The sequence below is a fragment of the Hyperolius riggenbachi genome, chromosome 1 (genome assembly GCF_040937935.1).
Source record: "Hyperolius riggenbachi isolate aHypRig1 chromosome 1, aHypRig1.pri, whole genome shotgun sequence".
Classification (NCBI taxonomy): domain Eukaryota; kingdom Metazoa; phylum Chordata; class Amphibia; order Anura; family Hyperoliidae; genus Hyperolius; species Hyperolius riggenbachi.
In genome coordinates, this window is record NC_090646.1 from 329,636,754 (window position 1) to 329,663,259 (window position 26,506).

Sequence of the window (26,506 nt, forward strand, 5' to 3'; positions counted from 1 at the left end):
GACACCCATTGGCGTTAGGCGTCGGGAAGGCGTTAACTTTGGGCAAGACAATAGTTTTTGTACTCCTCACCTGGTTGCATCCTCGTACGCGCTCCCGTGGCCAGGAGCAAATCTCGACTGTGCCTGCAATAGAGGACCGCATGCGGCCAGGGCCACGCAGGCGCAGTGGACGGTGACTCCCAGAATGAAAAGTGACCCACGGTGGGGGAACAGAGGATTATTCAGGTAACTTTGCAGGCACAGGTCGGCTGCAGAAGCCCCAGGTAAGTTAAACTTTTTTACTTTTCTCTCTTCAGGTGCGCTAAGTTCATCTTTAGACAATCAGACCGCAGGACAGGGTTCCAGTAATACATGGTCTTAGTCTGCTTGTCATCAGCAAACAGTTTGCCTGCTTTCTTGTGCATCATTTTTCTGGGATGACAGCTATGCAATCCAATTTTATGCAGTAAGTGTTGTATGGCCTGAACACTGACAGACTGACCCCTACCCCATCAACCTCTGCAGCAACCCTGTCAACACTCATACGGCTATTTGCAAAAGACAACCTCCGGATATAAATTCAACACACCTGCTCCCCATTCACACCTGAGATCTTGTACCACTAACAAGTAACATGGCTCCAGGGAGGGAAAATGTCCAATTGGGCAGAATTTTGACATTCTTCAATCAGGGGTGTACTCATTTTTGTTGCCAAATGTTTAGACATTAATGGCTGCGTGTTGAGTTATTTTGATGAGAGCGCAAATATAAACTGTTAATACGAGCTGTACACTGACTAATGTACATTAGACTTGATTTCTTCCTCTATACCAGGGGTAGGGAACCTAAGGTATATCTTATGCACACTTCCTCCCCCTTCAAGCCCGAACCTTCGAACAAGGTACCGGTGCTCGCCTCCTGCAGGTACACCACTCCTGCCAAACCGTGACTATTGAACAAATGGAGACGGCACACAAAAGGCTTCAAAGATAGACTGTATTAACAGCATACAGAGGCACACGACATGTTTCGGGCGGAGCCCTTCCTCAGGTGTGCCACAATATGATGTACTATTGTTATAATTTTTTGGTTTATTTTTGTCACTTTGTTTGCTGGTGATCAGGTGATTACATTGGTTTCCTGTGGGAGGGATATTTAAGTGTTGCTGATAAAGGGTGTAGCACACCTGATGAAGGGCTCCGCCCGAAACATGTTGTGAGCCTCTGTATGCTGTTAATACAGTCTATCTGCTAAAGCCTTTTGTGTGCTGTCTCCAATTGTTCAATAGTAGGGAACCTATGGCTCGGGAGCCAGAAGTGGCTCTTTTGATGGCTACATCTGGCTCACAGACAAATCAGTAGGGGTTGATTCACAAAGCCACACTGCTCAAGCAGCTATGGACTTGTTCACAGTAATGGATTGAGTTTTTCTAACTTGCTGCATGTAGGCTTTGCATTAAAGTCTATGTCCAATCTCCATTGCAGTTCACACTTAACTTGTGTGTTATGCAACGGACCACTGTGAATCCAGCCTTAAAGAAAACCTGTAACATCAAAAATTCCCCTGGGGGGTACTCACCTCGGGAGGGAGAAGCCTCAGGGTCCCAATGAGGCTTCCCACGCCGTCCTCCGTCCCTCGGGGGTCTCGCTGCAGCCCTCCGAACAGCGGGGATGTAAATATTTACCTTCCTGGCTCCTGCGCAGGCGCTCTGTCGGATTCGAAGTAGGCGGAAATACCAGATCGCCGTCAGGTCTGCTCTACTGCGCAGGCGCAAGTCTCCGGCGCATGCGCAGTAGAGCGGACCCGACAGAGCGGGTATTTCTGCCTACTTCGGAGGCAAAAGCCGCAACAGCGCCCCCGCTGGAGCCTGCAAAGGTAAATATTGAACAGGCTGTCGGGTGGCTGTTCGGAGGGCTGCAGCGAGACCCCCGTGGGACAGAGGACGGCGTGGAAAGCCTCATTAGGATCCTGAGGCTTCCCCCTCCCCAGGTGAGTACCCCCCAGGGGAACTTTTTGATCTTACAGAGTCTCTTTAAGGTATCTCTGCAATGCACTGAGGGATTTGAGGGAGGGTCTTTTAAACTCTGCTGTGCTTCCGGTCCCTTTTAGGTAGAAGCAATCTCTCCATCTCGGTCATGGAGGATTAGATGGAAACCTTAAATACTGGTTGGAGTAATCACCAATTTTTCATTACAAACAAACTGCTGGAAATATGGAACCCTTTGCTTATTTTTAGTTTTTATTTTTAAATTTTCAAACATTATGAATAGTTTATATCTTAACATACAGTATTTATCCACAATAAACTGTTAACAGTTCATTCTACACACTTAATTATGCGAGGTAAAGGATACCATAAAACAGATCTCTTGAATAATTGCCTTGTTCTTCTCTTCTTCATTGGAAAGCAACCGCTGAAAATATGAATGTAATTGAGAGAATTAGTTTCTGTATTAAGAATTCTGTATTCTGTATTAAGAAAAAATGCTGGAAAAATCATTCTATTCGATCTAACGGAATAATCAAACTAAATTAGCTAATCGAAAAAAAAATGAAAAATTGTACCATGTATAGGCACCTTAAGAAGGGGAACTTCAGCCTTAACAAACATACTGTCATCAAGTTACATTAGTTATGTTAATTAGAATAGATAGGTAATATAATCTCTTACCCACTCTGTTTTAAAAGAAAAGGCAAATGTTTGTGATTCATGGGGGCTGCCATCTTTGTCATGGGGGCAGCCATCTTTTTGGTTGAAAGGATGTGACAAGGAGCAGGAGACAGTACCAACTATCCTGTGTCCTGATTACCCCTCCCAGCTGCACACGCAAGGCTTCAAATGTCAAATTCAAAATGCACAAAAAAAATATTTGCACCAAAACAGCAGAACGAGAACAACAAAATCAGAAATCCCATCATGCTTTGCACAGCATCAGGGGAAAAAAGCCCAGGCAGTTTTCTTCTGTGCAGCTAAAAATGAGGCTTGTATAAGAGAAACAAAGTTCTGATGCTGTGAAACTGTTAAAGAAACACAAAGCCTTTTCAGTGCTGCTGAGTCGATTTTTAGCCTGGAGTTTCACTTTAACCACTTCCCGACTGCCCAACGCACAGAGGCGCCGGGAAGTGGACCCCGCAAGGACCGTCGCATGCACAGAGGCGGCGGTCCTTGTAGGGGCATGGGCGGCGCGATCGCGTCATTCGTGACGCGATCGGCCCCCCGGGGACTGGCTCCGCCCACCTCGCACTGTAACCCGCCGGCCGTTCGGAAGCGCCGGCGGGTTACTAGTACCCGAAACGCTGCATACAAAGTGTATAATACACTCAGTAATGTATACAAAGTGTATTATACAGGCTGCCTCCTGCCCTGGTGGTCCCAGTGTCCGAGGGACCACCAGGGCAGGCTGCAGCCACCCTAGTCTGCACCCAAGCACACTGATTTACCCCCCCCTGCCCCCTGATCGCCCACAGCACCCCTCAGACCCCCCCCCCCTGCCCACCCTTCAGACCCCTGTTTACACCCAATCACCCCCCCTAATCACCCATCAATCACTCCCTGTCACTCTCTGTCAACGCTATTTTTTTTTTATTCCCTAAACTGCCTCCTGCTCCCTCCTGTTCACCCCCCTACCCCTCAGATTCTCCCCAGACCCCCACCCCCAGACACCTCCCCCCCCGTGTACTGTATGCATCTATCCCCCTGATCCCCTGTCAATCACCTGTCAATCACCTGTCAATCACCCATCAATCACCCCCTGTCACTGCCACCCATCAATCAGCCCCTAACCTGCCCCTTGCGGGCAATCTGATCACCCACCCACACCAATAGATCGCCCGCAGATCCGACGTCAGATCACCTCCCAAGTGCAGTGTTTACATCTGTTCTCTACCCTAAACATCCACTAATTACCCATCAATCACCCCCTGTCACTGCTACCTATCAGATTAGACCCCTATCTGCCCCTAGGGCACTCAATCACCCGCCCACACCCTCAGAACGCCCTCAGACCCCAGCCCTGATCACCTCGCCAGTGCATTGCTTGCATCTATTCCCCCCTCTAATCACACCTTGAGACACCCATCAATCACCTCCTGTCACCCCCTAGCACACCTACCCATCAGATCAGGCCCTAATTTGCCCAATGTGGGCTCCTGATCACTCGGCCAAACCCTCAGATCCCCCTCAGACCCCCTTCCGATCACCTCCCCAGTGCATTGATTGCATCTATTTTCCCCTCTAACCACCCCCTGAGACACCCATCAATCACTTCCTGTCACCCCCCTAGCACTCCTATCCATCAGATCAGGCCCAATACAACCTGTCATCTAAAAGGCCACCCTGCTTATGACCGGTTCCACAAAATTCGCCCCCTCATAGACCACCTGTCATCAAAATTTGCAGATGCTCATACCCCTGAACAGTCATTTTGAGACATTTGGTTTCCAGACTACTCACGGTTTTGGGCCCGTAAAATGCCAGGGCGGTATAGGAACCCCACAAGTGACCCCATTTTAGAAAAAAAAAGACACCCCAAGGTATTCTGTTAGGTGTATGACAAGTTCATAGAAGATTTTATTTTTTGTCAAAAGTTAGCGGAAATTGATTTTTATTGTTTTTTTTTCCCACAAAGTGTCATTTTTCACTAACTTGTGACAAAAAATAAAATCTTCTATGAACTCGCCATACACCTAACAGAATACATTGGGGTGTCTTCTTTCTAAAATGGGGTCATTAGTGGGGTTTCTATACTGCCCTGGCATTTTAGGGGCCCAAAACCGTGAGGAGTAGTCTTGAAACCAAATGTCGCAAAATGACCTGTGAAATCCTAAAGGTACTCATTGGACTTTGGGCCCCTTAGCGCAGTTAGGGTGCAAAAAAGTGCCACACATGTGGTATCACCGTACTCAGGAGAAGTAGTATAATGTGTTTTGGGGTGTATTTTTACACATACCCATGCTGAGTGGGAGAAATCTCTCTGTAAATGGACAATTGTGTGTAAAAAAAAAAAAAAAAAAAAAAAAAAACAATTGTCATTTACAGAGATATTTCTCCCACCCAGCATGGGTATGTGTAAAAATACACCCCAAAAAACATTATACTACTTCTCCTGAGTACGGCAATACCACATGTGTGGCACTTTTTTGCAGCCTAACTGCGCTAAGGGGCCCAAAGTCCAATGAGCACCTTTAGGCTTTACAGGGGTGCTTACAAATTAGCACCCCCCAAAATGTCAGGACAGTAAACACACCCCACAAATGACCCCATTTTGGAAAATAGACACTTCAAGGTATTCAGAGAGGAGCATAGTGAGTCCGTGGCAGATTTCATTTTTTTTTTGTCGCAAGTTAGAAGAAATGGAAACTTTTTTTTTTGTCACAAAGTGTCATGTTCCGCTTACTTGTGACAAAAAAATAATATCTTCTATGAACTCACTATGCCTCTCAGTGAATACTTTGGGATGTCTGCTTTCCAAAATGGGGTCATTTGGGGGGTATTTATACTATCCTGGAATTCTAGCCCCTCATGAAACATGTCAGGTGGTCAGAAAAGGCAGAGATGCTGGAAAATGGGAAAATTCACTTTTTGCACCATAGTTTGTAAACGCTATAACTTTTACCCAAACCAATAAATATAGGCTGAATGGGTTTTTTTTTTATCAAAAACATGTTTGTCCACATTTTCCGTGCTGCATGTATACAGAAACTTTACTTTATTTGAAAAATGTCAGCACAGAAAGTTAAAAAAATCATTTTTTTGCCAAAATTCATGTCTTTTTTGATGAATATAATAAAAAGTAAAAATCGAAGCAGCAATCAAATAGCACCAAAAGAAAGCTTTATTAGTGACAAGAAAAGGAGCCAAAATTCATTTAGGTGGTAGGTTGTATGAGCGAGCAATAAACCGTGAAAGCTGCAGTGGTCTGAATGGAAAAAAGTGCCTGGTCCTTAAAGGATACTGCAGCCGAAAGGCTGCAGAGAGATGAAACCTGCATTGTGTAGGTAAAGAAAAGTACATACTCACCGCTCCCCTCGCTCCCTGCCATCGGGTCCCGCTCGTCAGCCACAGCTCCCGGTACTGGCCGACTGTCCTGACTCCTGACCCGGACATACTGCGCCGCACATGCGCAGTATGTCCTGTAATCTTCGCTTCTGGCGTCGCATCATGACGTCAGAAGTACGGACACTCCCCTGCCTCCTGCGTGTGCGCTCCAGCGGCATCACTATAAAAGCTACATGCTAGCTTTATAGTGGATTACAGGACATACTGCACATGTGCGGCGCAGTATGTCCGGGTCAGGGGTCAGGAGAGTCGGCCAGTACCGGGAGATGTGGATGACGAGCGGGACCCGACGGCAGGGAGCGAGGGGAGCGGTGAGTATGTACTTTTCTTTACCTACACAATGCAGGTTTTATCTCTCTGCAGCCTTTCGGCTGCAGTATCTTTGCTACCTCATCTATATGCATCTCTGGTAATGCATGAAGAATCTGAGACTGTTCTGTACGGTTTGTAAGTGCTATAAAAATAATTCTAGTTCAATTTGTAGCCATTAAAGTTTTAAAAGCACACACTCAAATGTCACATTTTTGCCTAAACAGAAATGGTAGGGAGTCTCAATTACATAAATGCAGCAAAGGGTGTTTGCAACCAGGGTTGTGGAATCAGAGTAATTGTGGATACCTGGAGTTTTCATAAGCATAAGGAGTTGGATGATTTTTGTACTGACTCCAGAGCCCTGTTTGCAACTTAGTTTTGCCACCATTACTTTGTGCTTTTGTCACTGGATATCCGTCCTGCGCCGCTCACAGGGGGAGGGAGAGGGATGGAGAGGGACGGAGCGCCGAAACCGCTGCGGAGGGGGGCTTTGAAGAGCCCCCCGCAAAGCGCAGCAAGCCGGCGGCGATCAGACCCCCTCAGGAGGACATCCCCCTAGTGGGGAAAAAAGGGGGTAAGTCTGATCGCCCTGGCTCTATCCTGATCTGTGCTGTGGGCTGGAGAGTCCACGCAGCACAGATCAGGCAAACCACTCTTGGTCCTTAATGTAAAGTTGGAATGCCTCGACCAATATCTACCATCCTGCACACTCCTATCGAGTAAAATGCAACTAATTTTGCAGGCAGTAAAACTTTTCTATTGTCACGAAAATAAGTGCAAAGATGCTTGTTTGAATACGTCCTTCGATACAAATTTCTCACTTTTCCCATTTTCCAGCTTCCTACGTGGTAATTTACTACACAGGGCAGAAAGTTAATTCTTGGCTTGCTTCGCTCTATCCTCTAACTTACTGACACTACTTTGAAGCTCTGAAATAAGAGAATCTTTTTTCACTGTTCACACCTTGGGACCCTCCGATCTGTATAGTGACCCATACAGTTTTATTGCATTTTGTATTAGGAAGATGTTGCAATAGTATCTCCACATAACACAAATTATTTACTAGTCTGGGATAATGTACTACAAGGGGAGGACACTGAAGGGAAATGGCAAGCTTTTAAATTTATTCTCAATCAATATTGTAGTATGTATATCCCATATAAAAACAAAATGTCTAGGAATAAAAAAAAAAAGGCCTCTATGGATGAATAGAAAGGTTAGGGATATAATGAAGAGGAAAAAGAATGCCTATAAGGTCCTAAAACAGGAGGGGACCGAGGCTGCACTAAGCAGTTATAAGGAGTGCAATAAAAATTGTAAAAAAGAAATTAGGCTGGCAAAGATCAAAGCTGAAAATCAAAATCACTAGGGATATCAAATCTAACCCAAAAAAAGTTTTACAAGTACATCAACTCTAAAAAAAGAAAGGTTGACTGTATAGGACTCCTAAAGGATGAGGGTGGGAACTCAATGGTGGATGACCAAGGCAAGGCAGAGTTATTAAATGCTTTCTTTGCTTCTGTCTTCACAAGGGAAACATCACTGTTGCAAATGAAAGAGGCAGAAGAGTCTCAATCTTCCAAATGTAATATTAAATACGTAACGCAGGAAGAAGTGAAGGCAAGACTAAATACATTAAAAATAGACAAGGCACCTGGCCCGGATGGCATGCATCCTCGGGTCCTAAGGGAATTAAGTTCAGTTATAGATAAACCCCTTTATCTTATCTTTTGTGACTCTTTCAACTGGCAGAGTCCTAGTGGATTGGCGTACAGCCCACGGTTTCCCATTATTTAAGAAGGGCAAAAAAAATCAGATCCAGGAAATTATAGACCTGTAAGCTTAACATCAGTTGTATGCAAACTATTTGAGGGGTTACTAAGAGATACTATACATGACTTCATAGTAGAAAATCTTATTTCTCAGCATCAACATGGGTTTACTAAAGACAGGTCCTGTTTGACTAACATGCTCAGTTTTTATGAGGTAGTGAATGCTAATATGGATATTGGGAATGCTGTAGATGTGATATACTTGGACTTTGCAAAGGCCTTCGACACTGTTCCCCACAAAAGTCTGGTGCAAAAGATGAGGCTGCAAGGACTGGGGAAGAGTCTGTGTGCATGGATAGGGAACTGGCTAATGGACAGAAAGCAAAGAGTTGTGGTCAATGGATTGTACTCAAAATGGGAAACTGTTAGCAGTGGGTCCCACAGGGATCTGTACTGGGTCCAGTGCTCTTCAATTTATTTATTAATTACCTAGTAGATGCAGTAGTGAGCAATGTTGCTATTTTTGCACATGATACAAAATTGTGAAGAATCATCAACTCTCAGGAATATAGGGACATATTGCAACAGGATCTGGATAGGATGGCTATATGGGCACATAAATGGCAGATGAAATTCAATGTTGAAAAATGTAAAGTCATGCATTTTGGTCGTACCAATGGTCTAGCACCATACAAAATAAATGGGATACAGTTGGGGACATCAAACTTGCAGAAGGACTTAGGAGTACTCATCGACAACAAGTTAAATAATCGTACTCAATGCCAAGCCGCTGCAGCTAAAGCGAACAAAATTTTGGGATGCATTAAAAGGGAAATGAAAACTCGAGATGCTAGCATAATATTGCCCCTGCTTAACTCTCTAGTAAGGCCACATCTGGAATATGGAATTCAGTTCTGGGCACCACATTACTAAAAAGATATTGCAGTTTTAGAGCAGGTGCAGAGACGAGCAACAAAATTGATACGTGGGATGGAAGGTCTCGCTTACCAAGAAAGGTTAGATAAACTGGGTTTATTTAGTCTAGAGAAAAGACGCCTTAGAGGAGATCTAATTAACATGTATAAATACATCAGAGGGCAATATAAATGCTTGGCAGATGAGCTTTTTGTCCCTAGGCCTTCTCAAAGGACTAGAGGACATGATCTGCGCATGGAGGAAAAAGGTTTTAGCCATTTATTTAGGAAAGGGTTCTTTACAGTAAGGGTGATTAAGATGTGGAATGCACTGCCACAGGAAGTGGTTATGGCAAACTCTATACCTGCATTTAAAGGGGGCTTAAATGCTTTCCTTGCATTGAAAGGCATCCATGGCTACAATTACTAGGTAATGCCTAATGATGTTGATCCAGGGATTTTTATCTGATTGCCATCTGGAGTCGGGAAGGAATGTTTCCCTTTTGGGGCTAATTGGACCATGCCTTGTAAGGGTTTTTTCGCCTTCCTCTGGATCAACAGGGATATGTGAGGGAGCAGGCTGGAGTTGCACTTTGTACTGGTTGAACTCGATGGACGTATGTCGTTTTTCACCATAATAACTATGTAACTATGTCTGTGTAAAAGGCAAATGTAATAATTGTCGGCCAGGAGACACTCTCTGTATGTTTCTCCACTCCATCCCTCGTCCCTCCCAATGCTGAATAGTCACTTTGCCCTGACACTTCAGCAGAAAAGGAGGGGGCAGAGTGAAGACACAGGCATTCCTGATGGCAATGGTTACATTTGCTAATTAGTCAGAGATATGCAAGCTTGTACTACTCTGCAGTGTAAGTAAACATTTTTACACACAGGGAATGTTTTCAAATGTCCCTTTATGTATCTAAGAATAGTTACTGACATTTTAGTCTTAAGAGCATAATCCCACTTTAGCCCCAAAGTGTACACGTGGCTTTCCACAGGCCAGTTTTTTACAGGGCTGTGGAGTCGGTACAAAAATCCACTGACTCAGACTCCTCAGGTTAGGATTCCACCGCCTCACACTCCTAATTTGCATATTACAATCTTGTTGATTGAAAGTATGTAACATTAAATACATCTCTTAACTGCCAACGCTCGGGAATTTTAAAAGACAACTGAAGTGAGAGGGATATAGAGGCTGCCATATTTATTCCTTTTTAAACAATTGCAGTTACCTGGATATCCGGCGGATCTTCTGCCTCTAATACTTTTAGTCATATACTAAAGCTAGTCCTTAGTAAGAGTACTTGTAGAAGGTACAGACAGGAACAAAGAACATCTATCAGGCCCTAGGCAACGTAACTGTGGGTACATGTAAGAGTGATGTGCAGGTACTCTGCAGGGGAATGAGGCTATTCTTCCTCTGTTACACATTCTTCATGTACAATCTGAACCAGGTTTATGGGTCATAGACTACACTTCTGTGTTCAAAGTGCTCGACACTCTCAGTGGATTCCCTCCAGCTCTGTGTAAAGTGCATAGTTATAGTACTACTGTATCACAAAGTAAACCTGAGACAGATGAAATTAAAGCTGTATACATACCTATACATGGGGCTTACTCCTCTTCCGCCACCTGGATCTTCTGCTATTGCTGTTGCGCAGGTGCAGAATGCTCCTGGCTGTGGGAGCGGCACGCGGCTGGACTGCGCTGACTGGCTGAATTATTGGGACTCATAGCAGAAGATCTAGGTGGCGGAGGAGGACAGCGAGGGACTGATTAGCCTAAAGGGGGCTGGGTGAAGCCCCAGGTATCTATAAAACTTTTCTTTTCATCCGTCTCAGGTACCCTTTAATTCGTAGTAATCAAAACAATTTTTTTTCCAACAATAATTTTTTATTGAGGTTTTAGGATGTACAAAGAAAAATTTGAGCATTAGTCCACTAGTACAAACCTTTTGACACGTTAAAAAAAATAAACCAATAACATATCAAGTGGTCAAACATCAAAGTGAAGTTAGATATTGATTGGGTTAATTTATTTTACTATTGTACACCTTTAGGGAAAGAGATCAGAAAGTGTGTTCACAGGTTTCTAGTAGTTAATGTTAGGATGAGTTGGAAGGCCATGAGACTTGCATAATATAAGGGATGGTTGAAGTATGAGATCTGAATTTAGTTGCTTTTTCCATTTGTAAGTTGATGTCAACTTGTCTCTGAAGTTGGGCCAATGAGGAGATATCTGGAGTTCTCCAGTTAGTGATTATCAAACTTCTTGCCACACATAAAATTTGCGAAATTACTAAACGAAACTTCAGGGGGAAAGAAAGGATGCCTATATGCAGCAGGGCCAGTTGAGGGGTAAACACAAAGTGCAACTGCAAAAGTCATCAAAACAAATTTTAACAACATATCAAATTATTTGATTTCATGAGCAAAGGGAGTGCATAAATTTGCATAACCCAGCATCAGCGCAGAATTATTTCAATCTCATTGGCCATCTCTATTAGTGACACAGCTACACATTAGGCTTTATTCTTACAGCACAGATGTTATTTAGTATATATAAGAGATTCCTGTGTACACATCATATACAGTGGGATGCGAAAGTTTGGGCAACCTTGTTAATCATCATTATTTTCCTGTACAAATCGTTGGTTATTACGATAAAAAAGTGACAGGTAAATATATCATATAGGAGACACACAGTGATATTTGCGAACTGAAATAAAGTTTATAGAATTTATACAAAGTGTGCAATAATTGTTAAAACACAATTAGGCAGGTGCATACATTTGGGCACCACAAAATAAATTAAATCAATATTTAGTAGATCCTCCTTTTGCAGAAATTACAGCCGCTACACGCTGCCTGTAGGTTCCAATGAGAGAGTCTGGATTCTGGTTGAAGGTATTTTGGACCATTCCTCTTTACAAAATATCTCTAGTTCATTCAGGTTTGATGGCTTCCGAGCATGGACAGCTCTGTTTAACCACTTCACCTTCCGGACGCTTACAGGTCGCATGTAAACAAACACACTGTGGCCATCTTGTGGCCAAATAGTAAAACTACACCCTAAAGCATTTTACATTCACAAACACAGTTTTACACAATAAATTAACTCATTACCTCCCACACCAATTTTTTTTTTATTTTTTTTTGTAATTAAAAAAAAAAATTACAATAAAAAACAACAACAAAAAAAAACATAAATAGTTACCTTAGGGACTGAACTTTTTAAATATTTATGTCAAGAGGATATAACACTGTTACTTTATAAACTACGGGCTTGTAATTAGGGATGGATGCAAAACTGAAAAAAAAAATGCACCTTTATTTCCAAATAAAATATTGGCGGTAAACATTGTGATAGGGACATAATTTAAACGGTTTTATAACCGGGACAGATGGGCAAATACATTTCATGGGTTTTAATGACAGTAGCATGCATTATTTAATAAACTATAATGGCCGAAAACTGAAAAATAATTTTTTCCCACATTTTTTCCTATTTTCCCCATTAAAACACATTTAGAATAAAATAATTCTTGGCATAATGTCCCACCTAAAGAAAGCCTAATTGGTGGCGAAAAAAACAAGATATAGTTCATTTCATTGGGATAAGTAATAATAAAGTTATAGACGAATGAATGGAAGGAGCGCTGAAAGGTGAAAATTGCTCTGGTGTTCAAGGGGTAAAACCCCTCAGTGGTGAAGTGGTTAACTCACACCACAGATTTTCAATTATTTTCAGGTCTGGGGACTAAGATGGCCATTCCAGAATGTTGTACTTGTTCCTCTGCATGAATGCCTTTGTGGATTTTGAGCAGTGTTTAGGGTCGTTGTCTTGTTCAGCTTCAGCTTTGTCACAGATTCCAGGATATTGGTCTCCAGAATCTGCTGATACTGAGTGGAATCCATGCGTCCCTCAACTTTCACAAGATTCCCAGTCCCTGCACTGGTCTCAAAGCCCCACAGCATGATGGAACCACCACCATATTTTACTGTAGGTAGCAGGTGTTTTTATTGGAATACTGTGGCTGGATGGTGTAATGGTTAAGGGCTCTGTCCTAACACAGGACACCAGGGTTCGAATCTCGGCTCTGCCAGCACCTATTCAGTAGGAGACCTTTGGCAAGTCTCCCCAACACTGCTACTGCCTATAGAGCGCGCCCTTGTGGCTGCTGCTCTGGCGCTATGAGTCCGCCAGGAGAAAAGCGCAATATAAATGTTATTTGTCTTGTCTTGTACGGTGTTCTTTTTCCTCCATGCATAACACTCCTTGTTATGCCCAAATAATTTTATTTTCACCAGTCCACAGCACCTTATTCCAAAATTAAGCTGGCTTGTTCAAATGTGCTTTAGCATACCTCAAGCGGCTCTGTTTGTGCTGTGGGCGGAGAAAAGGCTTCCTCTGCATCACTCTCGCATACAGCATCTCCTTGTGTAAAGTGCGCTGAATGGTTGAACGATGCACAATGACTCCATCTGCTGCAAGATGATGTTGTAGGTCTTTGGTGCTGGTCTGTGGGTTGACTGACTGTTCTCACCATTTGTCGCTTCTGTCTATCCGAGATTTTTCTTGGTCTGCCACTTCGAGCCTTAACTTCAACTGAGCCTGTGGTCTTCCATTTCCTCAATATGTTCCTAACTGTGGAAACAGACAGCTGAAATCTCTGAGACAGCTTTCTGTATCCTTCAGAATAGTGTTTTTTTTGTTTTGTTTTCCTAGTTAAACTTAATGGACGGATGTCTTCTTTAAATCAAACTATGCAACTTGTGCTTAGTCACAGATGGGGAATTAGACAGGCTCTTCACTCTAAACACAAACAAGGTTGATTAATCTGTGTTTTTCTTGTGTCCTGTTCATGAGTTCAGGTCCACTTTAACAATGAGGAGGTTTATGAAAGGTTGTTAGGAAACTATTATACTATTTAGACGAGAAAAAGTTTTTTTTGTTTCTCCCAAACTAACTATGCAACACTGAAATGAGAATATAAGATAGAAAATGTATGGAGGGGTCAAAGAGTACAGGAAGGTAATGAGAGACAGTCTATCTAGGCAGAGTGGGGCTTTTGTGTACGAGTCAACTATTCCTCACTTTATTATGCATGCTTGCATATAAGATAAATCATCCCCCCCTTTTTTTCTAAAATGGTGAACAATGCCGGTGGTTGACAAAAAGCAGGAAGAGTACAGAAATAATGCAGGTCACAATGACAAAGAAAGAAATCGTAGAAAACGATACCTTCAAGGCATACTCTTTTCCAGCAGCAATATCTTGAGCTTCATAGACAAAAGCAAAGCCACCTAAATGCAAACATAATTAAATACATAGGGTCAGTTAAATTCTGCAGCTCGTACAATATGATTACTTTTAGTTGTGTAGGAATATAAATGGAGTAGGTTTAGGCTAGTATAAAACAAGCATTAAAGCCCAAATTAAAAGGATACCTGAATTGATAGGTATGTGGAGGCTGCCATATTTATTTCCTTTTAAACAATAGCAGTTGCCTGGCACCCCGCTGATATATTTGGCTGCAGTAGTGTCTGAATCACACACCTTAGGGTTCATACACACGTAGAACAAATGTCTTTGTAAACAAGCGATGAGCGACGGTTCGTGCGATAATTACATTGTGTATATGCAGCAAGCGAGAAAGACTGTCATCAGATTACGTCCGTTCCAAGCTATTGAAAATTCTGTTCGCTCGCGACTCTTGTCGTGCAGACACGGAGAGTTGTGCAGTGTATACGACAGTTTGCTAGAGACGGCACAAAGACAACTGTCGGTAGTCTCATGTTGTAAATGTTGATACAGAGTGTGACAGACGTTATGTAATCTTGAAAGACAACTGCCGCTGTGATTTTGCTAAGGATATTGTCGCATGTCCCTATAACAAACAACCGCTTCCGCTGGCAAGCTGAAATCCTTTGTATTTTGACTCTGCCCTGTAGCTGGAGACATTTGTCTTCCGTGTGCATGTGCCATTAAACAAGCATGCATGCTTAACCATGTAAGGACCACAGGCTCCCACCAATGACCAGGCTAGTTTTTACTATTCAGTGCTCTACAGCTTTAAGAGCTCGCTCAGCGCCATACACAGAACAAACACAGAACATTTATATTGCGCTTTTCTCCTGGCGGACTCAAAGCACCAGAGCTGCAGCCACTAGGACGCGCTCTATAGGCAGCAGAAGTGTTCGGGATTCTTGCCCAAGGTCTCCTACTGAATAGGTGCTGGCTTACTGAACAGGAGGAGCCGAGATTCGAACCCAGGTCTCCTGTGTCAGAGGCAGAGCCCTTAACCATTACACTATCCAGCCACTGCAATAGACTCAGTCACAATTTGCTACAGTGTGTAAAATGAATGAATGAATGAATGAATGAATAAGTGAAACTTACCTAGGGCTTCTATTGGTCCCCCGCAGACATCCTGTGCCCCACACAGCCACTCACTGATGCTCTGGTCCCCGCCTCCAGTTCACTTCTGGAATTTCCAACTTTAAAGTCGGAAAACAACTGCACCTACACAGCCGTGTCCTTGCTCCCGCTGACGTCACCAAGAGTGTACTGCACAGGCGCAGACTGTACTGGGCCTGTGCTGTATACTCCTGGTGATGCCAGTGGAAGTGAGAGCGTGGCCGTGCAGGTGCAGTGGTTTTCCGACTTTAAAGTTGGAGATTCCAGAAGTGAACTGGAGGCGGGGACCGGAGCATCAGTGAGAGGCTGCGCGGGCACAGGATGTCTGCGGGGGACCATTAGAAGCCCCAGTTCAACTCCCCCTACAGTACTTCTTTAAGGACCAGAGACTGCTGGTGGTATAAAATGGCACTTACCGATGATTCGCTGCACTGTCTGCCACTCACGCATCCCCACAAGTCCCTTTCTCTGCCGTCTCTATGACGGCAGAGATCTATCCGAAGGTCAGGAGCAGCTTTCATTGGCTCCTAACCCTGTCCATCAATGTAAGCCAATGGAATTGGCTTACAGTGATGACAGATCAGGAGCCAATAAAAGCTGATGATTGTGATACAACGTTAAAGTTGCAACGCAATTAAAAAAAAGTGTTTTATTTTAACGGCCCACATTATTCCACGATCCTCTTTAGGGCCAATTCAGGCTTCCAGTGGCGTCCCGTTTTCAAATTAGCATAGAAGCGCTTAGCATCAATTACCATTGATCGGCAAAAGCATTGCATTTTGACCCCACTTTTGGGACGCAGAACCGCTAGAGTTAGTCAATCCTGGATGTTGACAAAACCAGACAACGGGGTAGAGTATGGCATTTGCACAAACTACAGTGAAAGCAGGTACAGCCGACTGCCCATTAAATTGGATGGACAGAGCTTAAATGACAAGCGCCATGACTGTAATTTAACGCTGGTGGAACGCCCGTGTGAACCGGCCCTTAGTGCCTCTATCCTAATTACACCTCATGCTGATCTGTCTGTGAAGGGATAGTTACATACGGTGGGCCAGATTCATCAAAACCCCCCCCCCCCCCCCCCAAACAAAAAAATGCTGCTTAATAGTGCATGTCATGGATTCTGATTGGTTCAACTTCAGCACTGAATTTCTCATTAAAGTGGTTTAGAAAAATCCCACTGTGTTAAGGTGCATACACACATCAGACTATAGTCTTTGGAAAATGAAAGATCACAGACCAATCTTACCACCCTTCATGTAGTATGAGAGCCATACTCTTCACAGTCTTTTCTATGGAGCTGAACTCCACATCAGAAAAAAATCTTTGCAAGATGCTGCACACACAGATGCTGTACAGACACAAAAGATCGGTATCTGCAAAAGATCTGTTCCTGCCAAAAATCCATTCCTGCAAATTGCAATGATAGTCTATGAGATCTGCAGATCATCATACACACATGATTTAACTGACATTCATCTGCAGATCAGATCCACCAGGATGGATTTTCAGATCTGCAGATGAATGTCTGTTAAAGAGTAACTGTCAGGCTGCAAAAGCTAATTTAAACCTCTATTCTCCTGTGTTAAACAGTTTAGAAGGAAGCCAAAAAGGCAATACTGCAGTTAAAAATCTCTCTTACTTTAGATGTTTGCTGACAGCAAGGCTCCGTATTCCCAGGCTCCTAAGGAGGACGCAAGCCGAATAACAGATACTGCAAAGCATTCTGGAGCCCTCCCCTGGCTGCTAGTGAGGCTCAAGTTTCAACAGCATGTACCAGTCTAGCTCACAGCACTAATAAATCTCGGGCAGAGTACACTGCAGGAGTCTGCTATTGTTCCTAGCCACATGGCTAATTAATATTCACTGCACAGTAGTGTTATTCATTACCAGCGTTTGTGAGAGTAGAATCATCAGGAAGCAGGCAGGACATGACGACAAATTTGGCTTCATAGGAGACAGACAAACATGGAACCTGCCATGAGCTGTCAGGAGCATCATTCTCTGCAAATACTATATAAAAATTATGTGAAGTACAAACGTGGACAGTGAAATGCATATGTAATGTAAGTACAGCCAATCTTTAGCTACTGATATATGTGTTAATTTTTCTGAGACCTTATACCTAACAGCTCCTCTTTAAATCATGTGTGTATAATGATCTGTAGATCCCATAGACTATCATTGCATTTTGCAGGAATGGATTTTTGGCAGGAACAGATCTTTTGCAGATACTGATCTTTTGTTTCTGTACAGCATCTTTGTGTACAGCATCTTGCAAAGATTTTTTTTCTGATGGGGAGTTCAGCTCCATAGAATAGACTGTGTAGGTATGGCTCTCATACAACATGAAGGGTGGTAAGATTGGTATGTGATCTTTCATTTTCCAAAGACTATAGTCTGATGTGTGTATGAGCCTTAAGGCTTAGGGTACTTACACACTGACAGGTGGCATGTACACCATTCATTTTACACACTGTAGCAAATTGTGACTCAGAGTCTATTGCAGTGGCTGGATAGTGTAATGGTTAAGGGCTCCGCCTCTGACACAGGAGACCTGGGTTCGAAACTCGGCTCTGCCAGTTCAGTAAGCCAGCACCTATTCAGTAGGAGACCTTGGGCAAGACTCCCTAACACTGCTACTGCCTATAGAGCGCGTCCTAGTGGCTGCAGCTCTGGTGCTTTGAGTCCGCCGGGAGAAAAGCGCGATATAAATGTTCTGTGTTTGTATTGATAGCTCACACCTCATCAACAACCGATTCAATGCAGAACATGCAACGCGTTGCTAGAATCGCACAACTTGACACACAAGGTCATTCAATGAAGGTGCTTATTGGTCAGTTTCTTTGCCTACATCGCATGCCACTTCAAATGTTTATGGCTCCGTTATATGCATGTTTTAACCCAATTGAGAAACTAGCATTAACAAAACCAGTGTTAAAGGACAACAGAAGTGATAAGAATATGGAGGCAGCCATATTTATTTCCTTTTAAACAATACCAGTTGCTGCAGTGGTGTTTGAATAATACCAGAAACAAGCATGCAGTTAATCTTGTCAGATCTGACTATGTCAGAAACACCTGATCTGCTGCATGCTTGTTCAGGGTCTAAAGCCCCATCTACACGATACGATTCTTTGTGCGATTCTATTTACGATCCGATTAAATCTGACATGCCCGATTGGGATTAGATGTGATTCAATTCGATTCGCCATTGCAAAACAATTGCAAATCGAATCCCGATCCGACATGTCGGATTTATTCAGATAGTAAATAGAATCGCACAAAGAATCGTATCGTGTAGATGGGGCTTATTGCTAAAAGTATTAGAGCAGGCATGGGCAAACTTGGCCCTCCAGCTGTTCAGGAACTACAAGTCCCTCAATGCATTGCAGGAGTCTGACAGCCACAGTCATGACATAAAGGCAAATGAATTGTGGGACTTGTAGCTCCGTAACAGCTGGAGTGCCGAGTTTGCCTATGCCTGTATTAGAGCCAGAGGTTCAACATTACAGCCAGGCAAAAGGAAATTAATATGGCAGATTTCATATACCTCTCGCTTCAGTTGCCCTGTAGCCTCCCTAGCGGTATGGACGAGCTGAGTTCGTCCAGCAAAAACTTGCAAAAACGTTAATGACAAGCTGAGCTCGTCCATGCAGACAGGGAGATTTCCTGTTTCTCTGCCCCACGGGCTGCATTTTTTTCTTATCAGAGGGATTCCCCAGGATGGCTGCATGCCTGTCTGCACGCTGTGGGTAGCGATCTGTGCTACCCACAGCGTGCAGAACAAGCATCCAGCCACCCTAGGGAATCCCTGGGCAGCCAGCGGGGCAAAGAATGTGCGGGGTATCCCCTTTGTATGTGGAGGCTGTGCTGGCAGGGGATCCCCCTCTGTGCGGACGGGGGGATCCCCCTTCTATTGTGGCTGTTGCGGGCGGCCTATCCCCCTCCTCCCCCTCCCGATCTCCTCCCCCCCCCCCTCTAAGCCCATTGAGTAAATAGATTTACTCACCCGAGGGCTTTCTCCAGCGACGGCAGCAGCACTTCCTCCTCCATCTCCAAAGTCCCGGTCTCTGTACAGTTACATTACGAGGCTTGGTGACGTCACCAAGCCTCGTAATGTAACTGTACAGAGAACGAGACTTCGGAGATGGAGGAGGAAGTGCTGCTGCCGTCGCTAGAGAAAGCCCTCGGGTGAGTAACTCTATTTACTCAATGGGCTTAGGAGGGGGGGGGGGGGGGGGGGAGGGGGAGATCGGGAGGGAGGGGGAGGAGGGGGATCCCCCGCCCGCAACAGCCACAATAGAAGGGGGATCCCCCCGTCCGCACAGAGGGGGATCCCCCGCCAGCACAGCCTCCACATACAAGGGGGATCCCCCGCACATTCTCTGCCCCGCTGGCTGCCCAGGGATTCCCTAGGGTGGCTGGATGCTTATTCTGCACACTGTGGGTAGCACAGATCGCTACCCACAGCGTGCTGGGGGGGGGGGGGGGGAGGGGGAGGATCAGGAGGGGGACATCTGGCTCACTATATACCTGGCTAACTATACCTGGCTAACTATACCTGGCTGCACATCTTCTACCTATACATCTGGGTCTTATACTCACCATTGGCATGCTGATCCCTCGTCGCGTACCTCTGATAGCTTCCCCAGTGTCTTCTTCCATGTCGCTTGGCGGATTTTGCTTCTCCCTCGGCGATCACATGTCCCCCGTTGATCGGCGTTGATGACACCAGGGTCACACAGCGTCATCAACATCTTGCAGAAAACACTAATCTGTATTGAATTTAATATAAAAAAAAAATTGGTTGCAAAAAAAAAAAAAAAAAATGGTTGCAAATTATTGGAAATGAATTGAAACACTTTTTGCACGGAAATCCCGGGGAAACTGAACGCCAGGGTGGTTAAAGTAAAATAGAACTAAAATGTTGCAGATTGCCAGATTCTGACTGATCACTCTGAGGAGCTGGTTCATTTCTGCTGTTTTCCATTCCACTAGTTTACATAAAATTGCCAGCTTTTTTTCTTTATTTCCAATGTATTCTGCAAAAACATTTACTACCGATCAACATTCATGTGGTTAACAAGCCAGACACACTCAGTGCCATTTCTAAGCACAAGCTAACCAGGCCTGTGCATCAAGCGACCCCCACCCTTTATGTTGGGGTGCAAGGGCCATGCCAACAGGAGAAGGCACCTGAGGATTGCACCCTCACTGAGAGAAACCAAGTAGGAAAGTAACAGAGTAGAAAGCAGCACTCAGAACAGGTTGTGACATGGCTACAAGCAGAGCACAAAACCCTCAGCAATATGCTTCCGAAAAGGGGAACAGGGGGAGACCCGAGTTATAGAAGCAGTGCCACTTTTCTGATTTTCTGATTTCACGATCCAGCCCACCACCATTAAAAAACTGCTTATCCAACCCACTACAACATAACAGCCTGTCTTTCACCCAGAACTAGTCATCCACTTTCTGTACAACACATTACTTGTCAGCACTATTTCGGTACTGGTCACCGCTAGTGTGTCCCACAATTACTTCTTGTCACCTACTGCCTGCCAATAGAATGTACCCATAGTGTACTGTCTGTCAAAGGTCTGCAGTGTTACCCAAATATCACTGCCTGCTCATCACTGGAATCTAAATATCTTTACCAGACTGTCACTACAAAATCTCTTGATCACCAACTCTGTCACTAGTTATCCGATCTATTACTGCCTGGACTTCATTAGAATCTTTCACTACCTGCCACTAAAATCTACTGATTATTATTAGCCTTTCGGTGGAATCTACTTTTCACTATTTGCCAGTTACTTGTATGTTTTGGCCTTTGATTGAGATTGTATGCTTGTCATTAATATCTGGATTTTTTTATATTCGCTAATCATTGGTATTTCTGCATGTAATATACACTCACCTAAAGGATTATTAGGAACACCTGTTCAATTTCTCATTAATGCAGTTATCTAATCAACCAATCACATGGCAGTTGCTTCAATTCATTTAGGGGTCAAGACAATCTCCTGAACGCCAAACTGAATGTCAGAATGGGAAAGAAAGGCGATTTAAAGAGGAACTGAAGTTAGAGGTATACAGAGACTGCCATATTTATTTCCTTTTAATCAATACCAGTTGCCTGGCAGCCCTGCTGGTCTATTTCAATGCAGTAGTATCTGAATAACACCAGAAACAAGCATGCAGCTAGTCTTGTCAGCTCTGACTTTAAAGTCTAAACCATTGAAACACCTGATCTGCTGCAAGCTTGTTCAGGGGCTATGGCTAATGGTATTAGAGGCAGAGGATCAGCAGGGCTGCCAGGCAACTGGTATTGCTTAAAAGGAAATAAACATGACAGCCTCCATATACCTCTCTCTTCAGTTCCCCTTTAAGCACTTTTGAGCATGGCATGGTTGTTGGTGCTAGATGGGCCGGTCTGAGTATTTCATAATCTGCTCACTTAGGGCCTGTACACACTGCTGCACTTGCGCTGCGCTTTTCAAATCGCATGCGCTTTTTAATCGCAAGGTCTTTTGAAAAATAATGAAAATCGTGAAGACCTATACACACTGGTGCGATGCGCTTTTACTATTCTCATGACTGCTTGCGATTTAAAAATCGCATGCGATTTTAAAAGCGCAGCAGTGTGTACAGGCCCTTACTGGGATTTTCATGCACAACCTTTTCTAGGGTTTACAAAGAATGGTGTGAATGGGGAAAACATCCCGTATGCGGCAGTCCTGTGGGCGAAAATGCCTTGTTAATGCTAGAGGTCAGAGGAGAATTGGCCGACTGATTCAAGCTGATAGAAGAGCAACGTTGACTGAAGTAACCACTCGTTACAACCGAGGTATGGAGCAAAGCATTTGTGAAGCCGCAACACGCACAACCTTGAGGCAGATGGGCTACAACAGCAGAAGATCCCACCAGGTACCACTCATCTCCACTACAAATAGGAAAAAGAGGCTACAATTTGCACAAGCTCACCAAAATCGGACAGTTGAAGACTGGAAAAATGTTGCCTGGTCTGATGAGTCTCGATAGAGTCAGAATTTGGCGTAAACAGAATAAAAAACATGGATCCATCGAGAGAGAGAGAGAGAGAGAGAGAGAGAGAGAGTGTGTGTGTTTTCTTGGCACACTTTAGGCCCCTTAGTGCCAATTGGGCATCGTTTAAATGCCACGGGCTACCTGAGCATTGTTTCTAACCATGTCCATCCCTTCATGACCACCATGAACCCATCCTCTGATGGCTACTTCCAGCAGGATAATGCACCATGTCACAAAGCTCGAATCATTTCAAATTGGTTTCTTGAACATGACAATGAGTTCACTGTACTAAAATGGCCCCCACAGTCACAAGATCTCAACCCAATAGAGCATCTTTGGGATATGATATAATGGGAGCTTCGTGCCCTAGATGTGCATCCCACAAATCTCCAGTCAGTATGGTGTTCCAAATAATCCTTTAAGGGGCCCATACACTTATACTATTTCTCGCTGATATACAGCAAATTCGATCACTGTGATCGAATCTGCTGTGAAATCGTTGCGCAAACACTGACCGAATGAACGATTTCCCTCCCAAATCGATCGTTCCCGTCGATCTGTTGGCACGGAAGATTTCGCTCGATCGCGAGGGGGGGTGGGGCAGGAGTGCATCGATAGTGGCGGTCGAATGTTCGAAGACAGACGCTAGCGGCAATACATTACCTGATACGGTCGGCGCGTATCCCCGCTGTCCCTTCCCCGCTGTGCTCCGGCAGGCTTGACTTCTTCCTGTCCAAACAGAAGGGGGAGGGGGGCTACGGATGGGCCGCAGCGGCAGCTCTACAAATTGTGAATCGGTTTCATAGTGAAATCAATTCAAAATCTGTTTGCAGTGTAGGCAGCCAACAGATCCCTCTTTGATGAGATTCGATCACAGAGGAATCTATCCGCTGGTCGATCTGGTGGCAATCGACCAGTGTATGGCAGCCTTTAGGTGAGTGTATATCTACATGTTACTGACATCCATCTATTGATGGCATTTAATTTACCTCTTCCTAAGTTCCTATTACTGGTAATAACTGCATATTATTAGACTTTGCCTGTTGTGCTTGCTTTGTAAGTTAGTATTGTATATATCTGCAGTGGTTTTTCCTATTTGAATTTTCTACATCTTGAGGTTTAACAGCAGGGCATAAGGAGGAGTGATATTTGTAAGCCAGTACTGTATGAGTAAAGGAAGTCTGGCACATTAATACAGTGCCTACAGCATTCTAGTTTCAAATAATTTATGTTTTCTCCAAAATCTTCCTCTGCCCATCTGTTGTGACCTCTCACATTTTTTGCTACAGTGTGATGGATGCTCACTCCTCACATCTGCCCCTTGTTCAGTGCTCAAGAATGCACCAGATATTCTCGGATCATAACATCCATTCCAATGTTTTAGAGGGCAGTACTTGTAATGGACAATTTGTTTAACAGTATATTCATTTTTTCCCTACAAAAAGAGTCAGCTTTTCTAATCGAACAAGTGATGTATAATAATGTGGTGGTGGTGTTAGATTGTATGGGACACTAAATAAATCAGAAACTGCTCTAAACCGCTAACCAATTAAATCTACAAATGAAGAGTAGAACTAGTGCCCCAGTGACAGGACAGGGCTGAAGCTCTTCTAGGCACAGCAGCCATGTCACCTGAGAAGAACAACACAAGACGCACACTGCGGCTACAGACTGTATTAGATGTACAGCTGGAGGGACAGCTCAGGTGGGCCTCTAGACCATGTCATAGTGTGTAGTAGCCGGAGACAGCTGCAGGTGTATAAGCAGAAAGCCTCTTACTCACCCTCTGCAATCACCCGCTTCACCCGCAGCTTCAGTTCTCCCAGCTCCACTGTTTGCCCTACGAAGTCATGCTGGTCTCGTCCGGCGGCTCCCAGAGAGCCAGGCCCCGCCAGAAAATCCAAAGCGGACTGCAGGAGAGACATGTCCGGGACGCGGGGAACAACGAACAAGCGTCACAGCAGCCCCGGAGAGTCCGATAACAGCGCCCCGCCGGTCCTCACTCAGCCGCCGCTTTCCGGCCCCTCTCTCCTGCTTCCGCATGGGTGACGTCATAAGCCGACGTACGATCTCACCTCCCACCCAACCAGATAGCTACTGAGCTTGCTGATGACGTGTTCGATACACGCTGCCGCTTGCTAGAGGCTGCACCTGTACTAGTGTTGGGAGAAGGTGGCACCGCCGTCCAACACTGCTAATTCGAGCTGTGCTTAAAAACTGCGCAAGCCATTTTCGTTATTTATTGTTTATTGTATTATTAAAATGACAAATAGCCAGCCATATGTATTTATTCCTTCAAATACAAAAGTGAAATCTGTAAGGGACAAGTCATTAGGTAGTAGAACAACGCATAGCTCCCAACTGGACAGTCCCTCTTTGGGAGCCCTGGCCTTCATCCTTCAAATTGATGCATTACTAATTTTAAAATGTTAATATGAAGGAAAATGAACCAGGATAGAAAGTACCAATGTGGTTTGAATTATAAAACAACATTTTTTTTCTTATAAAATCTTTACTGTATGCGTGACTAGGGGTGTGGCTTAAAGAAAACCTGAACTGATTAAAAGTCAACATAAGCATACACAAGTTATACTTACCTTCCATGTAGTCTACTTCTCAGTATCTTTCCTTCTTTTCCTCTCCCTGCTCCTGTTTGTTCACTGTGATCAAGGGAATTCTCCGTCCTCCATTTTGAAAATGGCCATTACCCATAACAGCTTTCTGGTCAGCACACAGTTAAACTGTAACATCGCCACTTGAGCCATAGGGAAACATGGACACATCAGCTGTCCTCTCAGCTGTAACTGACAGCAACTGATATATTTCAGTTCTGACAAAATGTTGTCAGAACTGGAAGTGATCATTGTCAGAAGAAAATGGTGAGCTTCTGAGAGGAACTGATGGCAAGGTAACTATGTAATGTTCAATTGAAGTTACCTCGTGCTTATTTTAAATAATTTTACTCAGTACAGGTTCTCTTTAAGTGTCTCTCTTTCTCATTTCAAAAAGTTGGGAGGTATGCAACTAAGGCCTCGATTCATAAAGCATTTCCGCATGAGGAAATGCAGAAAGCCGCTCGCTTTACCGACCACACAGCAAAATATGTATTCATAAAGGCTTTTTCCGCATGAAAAGCCGACATCCACAAGCAGAGTGATCAATCACCGCCTTGCGCGGTGATTATCACAGCAAAAGTAACAAATGTCAATTCATAAAGATTAGAGGTAGCGGTATGCGGACGGGTATTACCGCTACCTCTGATGTGGCGAGAAGCGTGCGGAATCCGTTGCAGTGAATGGGACAGACCTCCCAAGCAGCTGCAGAGAGAACACCGCACGGAGGGATTCCGCCTGCTTCTCCTGTTTCCGCATGCGTAGGACAGCCTAACGCCTGCCTACAGCGGAGTATCTCCGCACGCCTGTCACAACAGGCAACATTTTTATGAATTACCTCCCTGAAGGCGGAAATACCGACAGCGGTGTTTCCCCGCTCGACTTTCCCCGCTCGCAGGCACTTTTATGAATCGAGGCCTAAGTGACACAATGTACAAAACGTTCAGTCAGAATGAAGGTAATGATTTTATTTGATATTGAGGTGTAAACTTCACAAATACCAGAAGGGATTAGAGTGTTAAAGGAATATTTCGGTGAAAAAAAAAAAATATTTTGACTTACCTGGCATGTCTTGCAGCCCCCTGGTGTCCTCCTTTGCCCACAACATCTTCCTGGTTTCCTCTGATAAACAGCAGCGTTCCCCGAAAAGCCAGGCCGTCGGCGTGAGTCGCTGGCTACTGTGCATGCTCAGCCCCAAGCCGCGTGCACCCTGATTGCACTCCCACTGCCGGGAGTGTTCTGCGCATGTGCAGTATGCAGAAATCACTACTGCACATGTGCAAAGCGCCCCCAGCTGCTGAAACATGAACAGGGTGAGCGTGGCTCGAGGCTGCCTATGTGCATTAGCCAGAAACTTGCGGCTACGGGCTGGCTTTTCAAAAT

At 44.3% G+C, this 26,506-nt stretch overlaps 1 protein-coding gene across 2 annotated transcripts in view; it reads right to left on the reverse strand.

The window, feature by feature from the left end:
* The window catches only part of GAK (cyclin G associated kinase), a 254,225-nt gene extending 229,637 nt beyond the window's left edge, over nucleotides 1-24,588 (reverse strand). For both annotated transcript variants that reach the window (XM_068233894.1, XM_068233893.1), the window contains exons 1-3: nucleotides 24,295-24,588; nucleotides 14,283-14,344; nucleotides 2,334-2,393 (exon numbers count right to left, since the gene is read on the reverse strand). In XM_068233894.1, the coding sequence (XP_068089995.1) occupies nucleotides 2,334-2,393; nucleotides 14,283-14,344; nucleotides 24,295-24,436 (264 nt within the window). In that variant the 5' untranslated portion in view covers nucleotides 24,437-24,588. The remainder of the gene's footprint in view (nucleotides 1-2,333; nucleotides 2,394-14,282; nucleotides 14,345-24,294) is intronic.
* Between the last annotated feature and the right edge of the window lie 1,918 nt (nucleotides 24,589-26,506).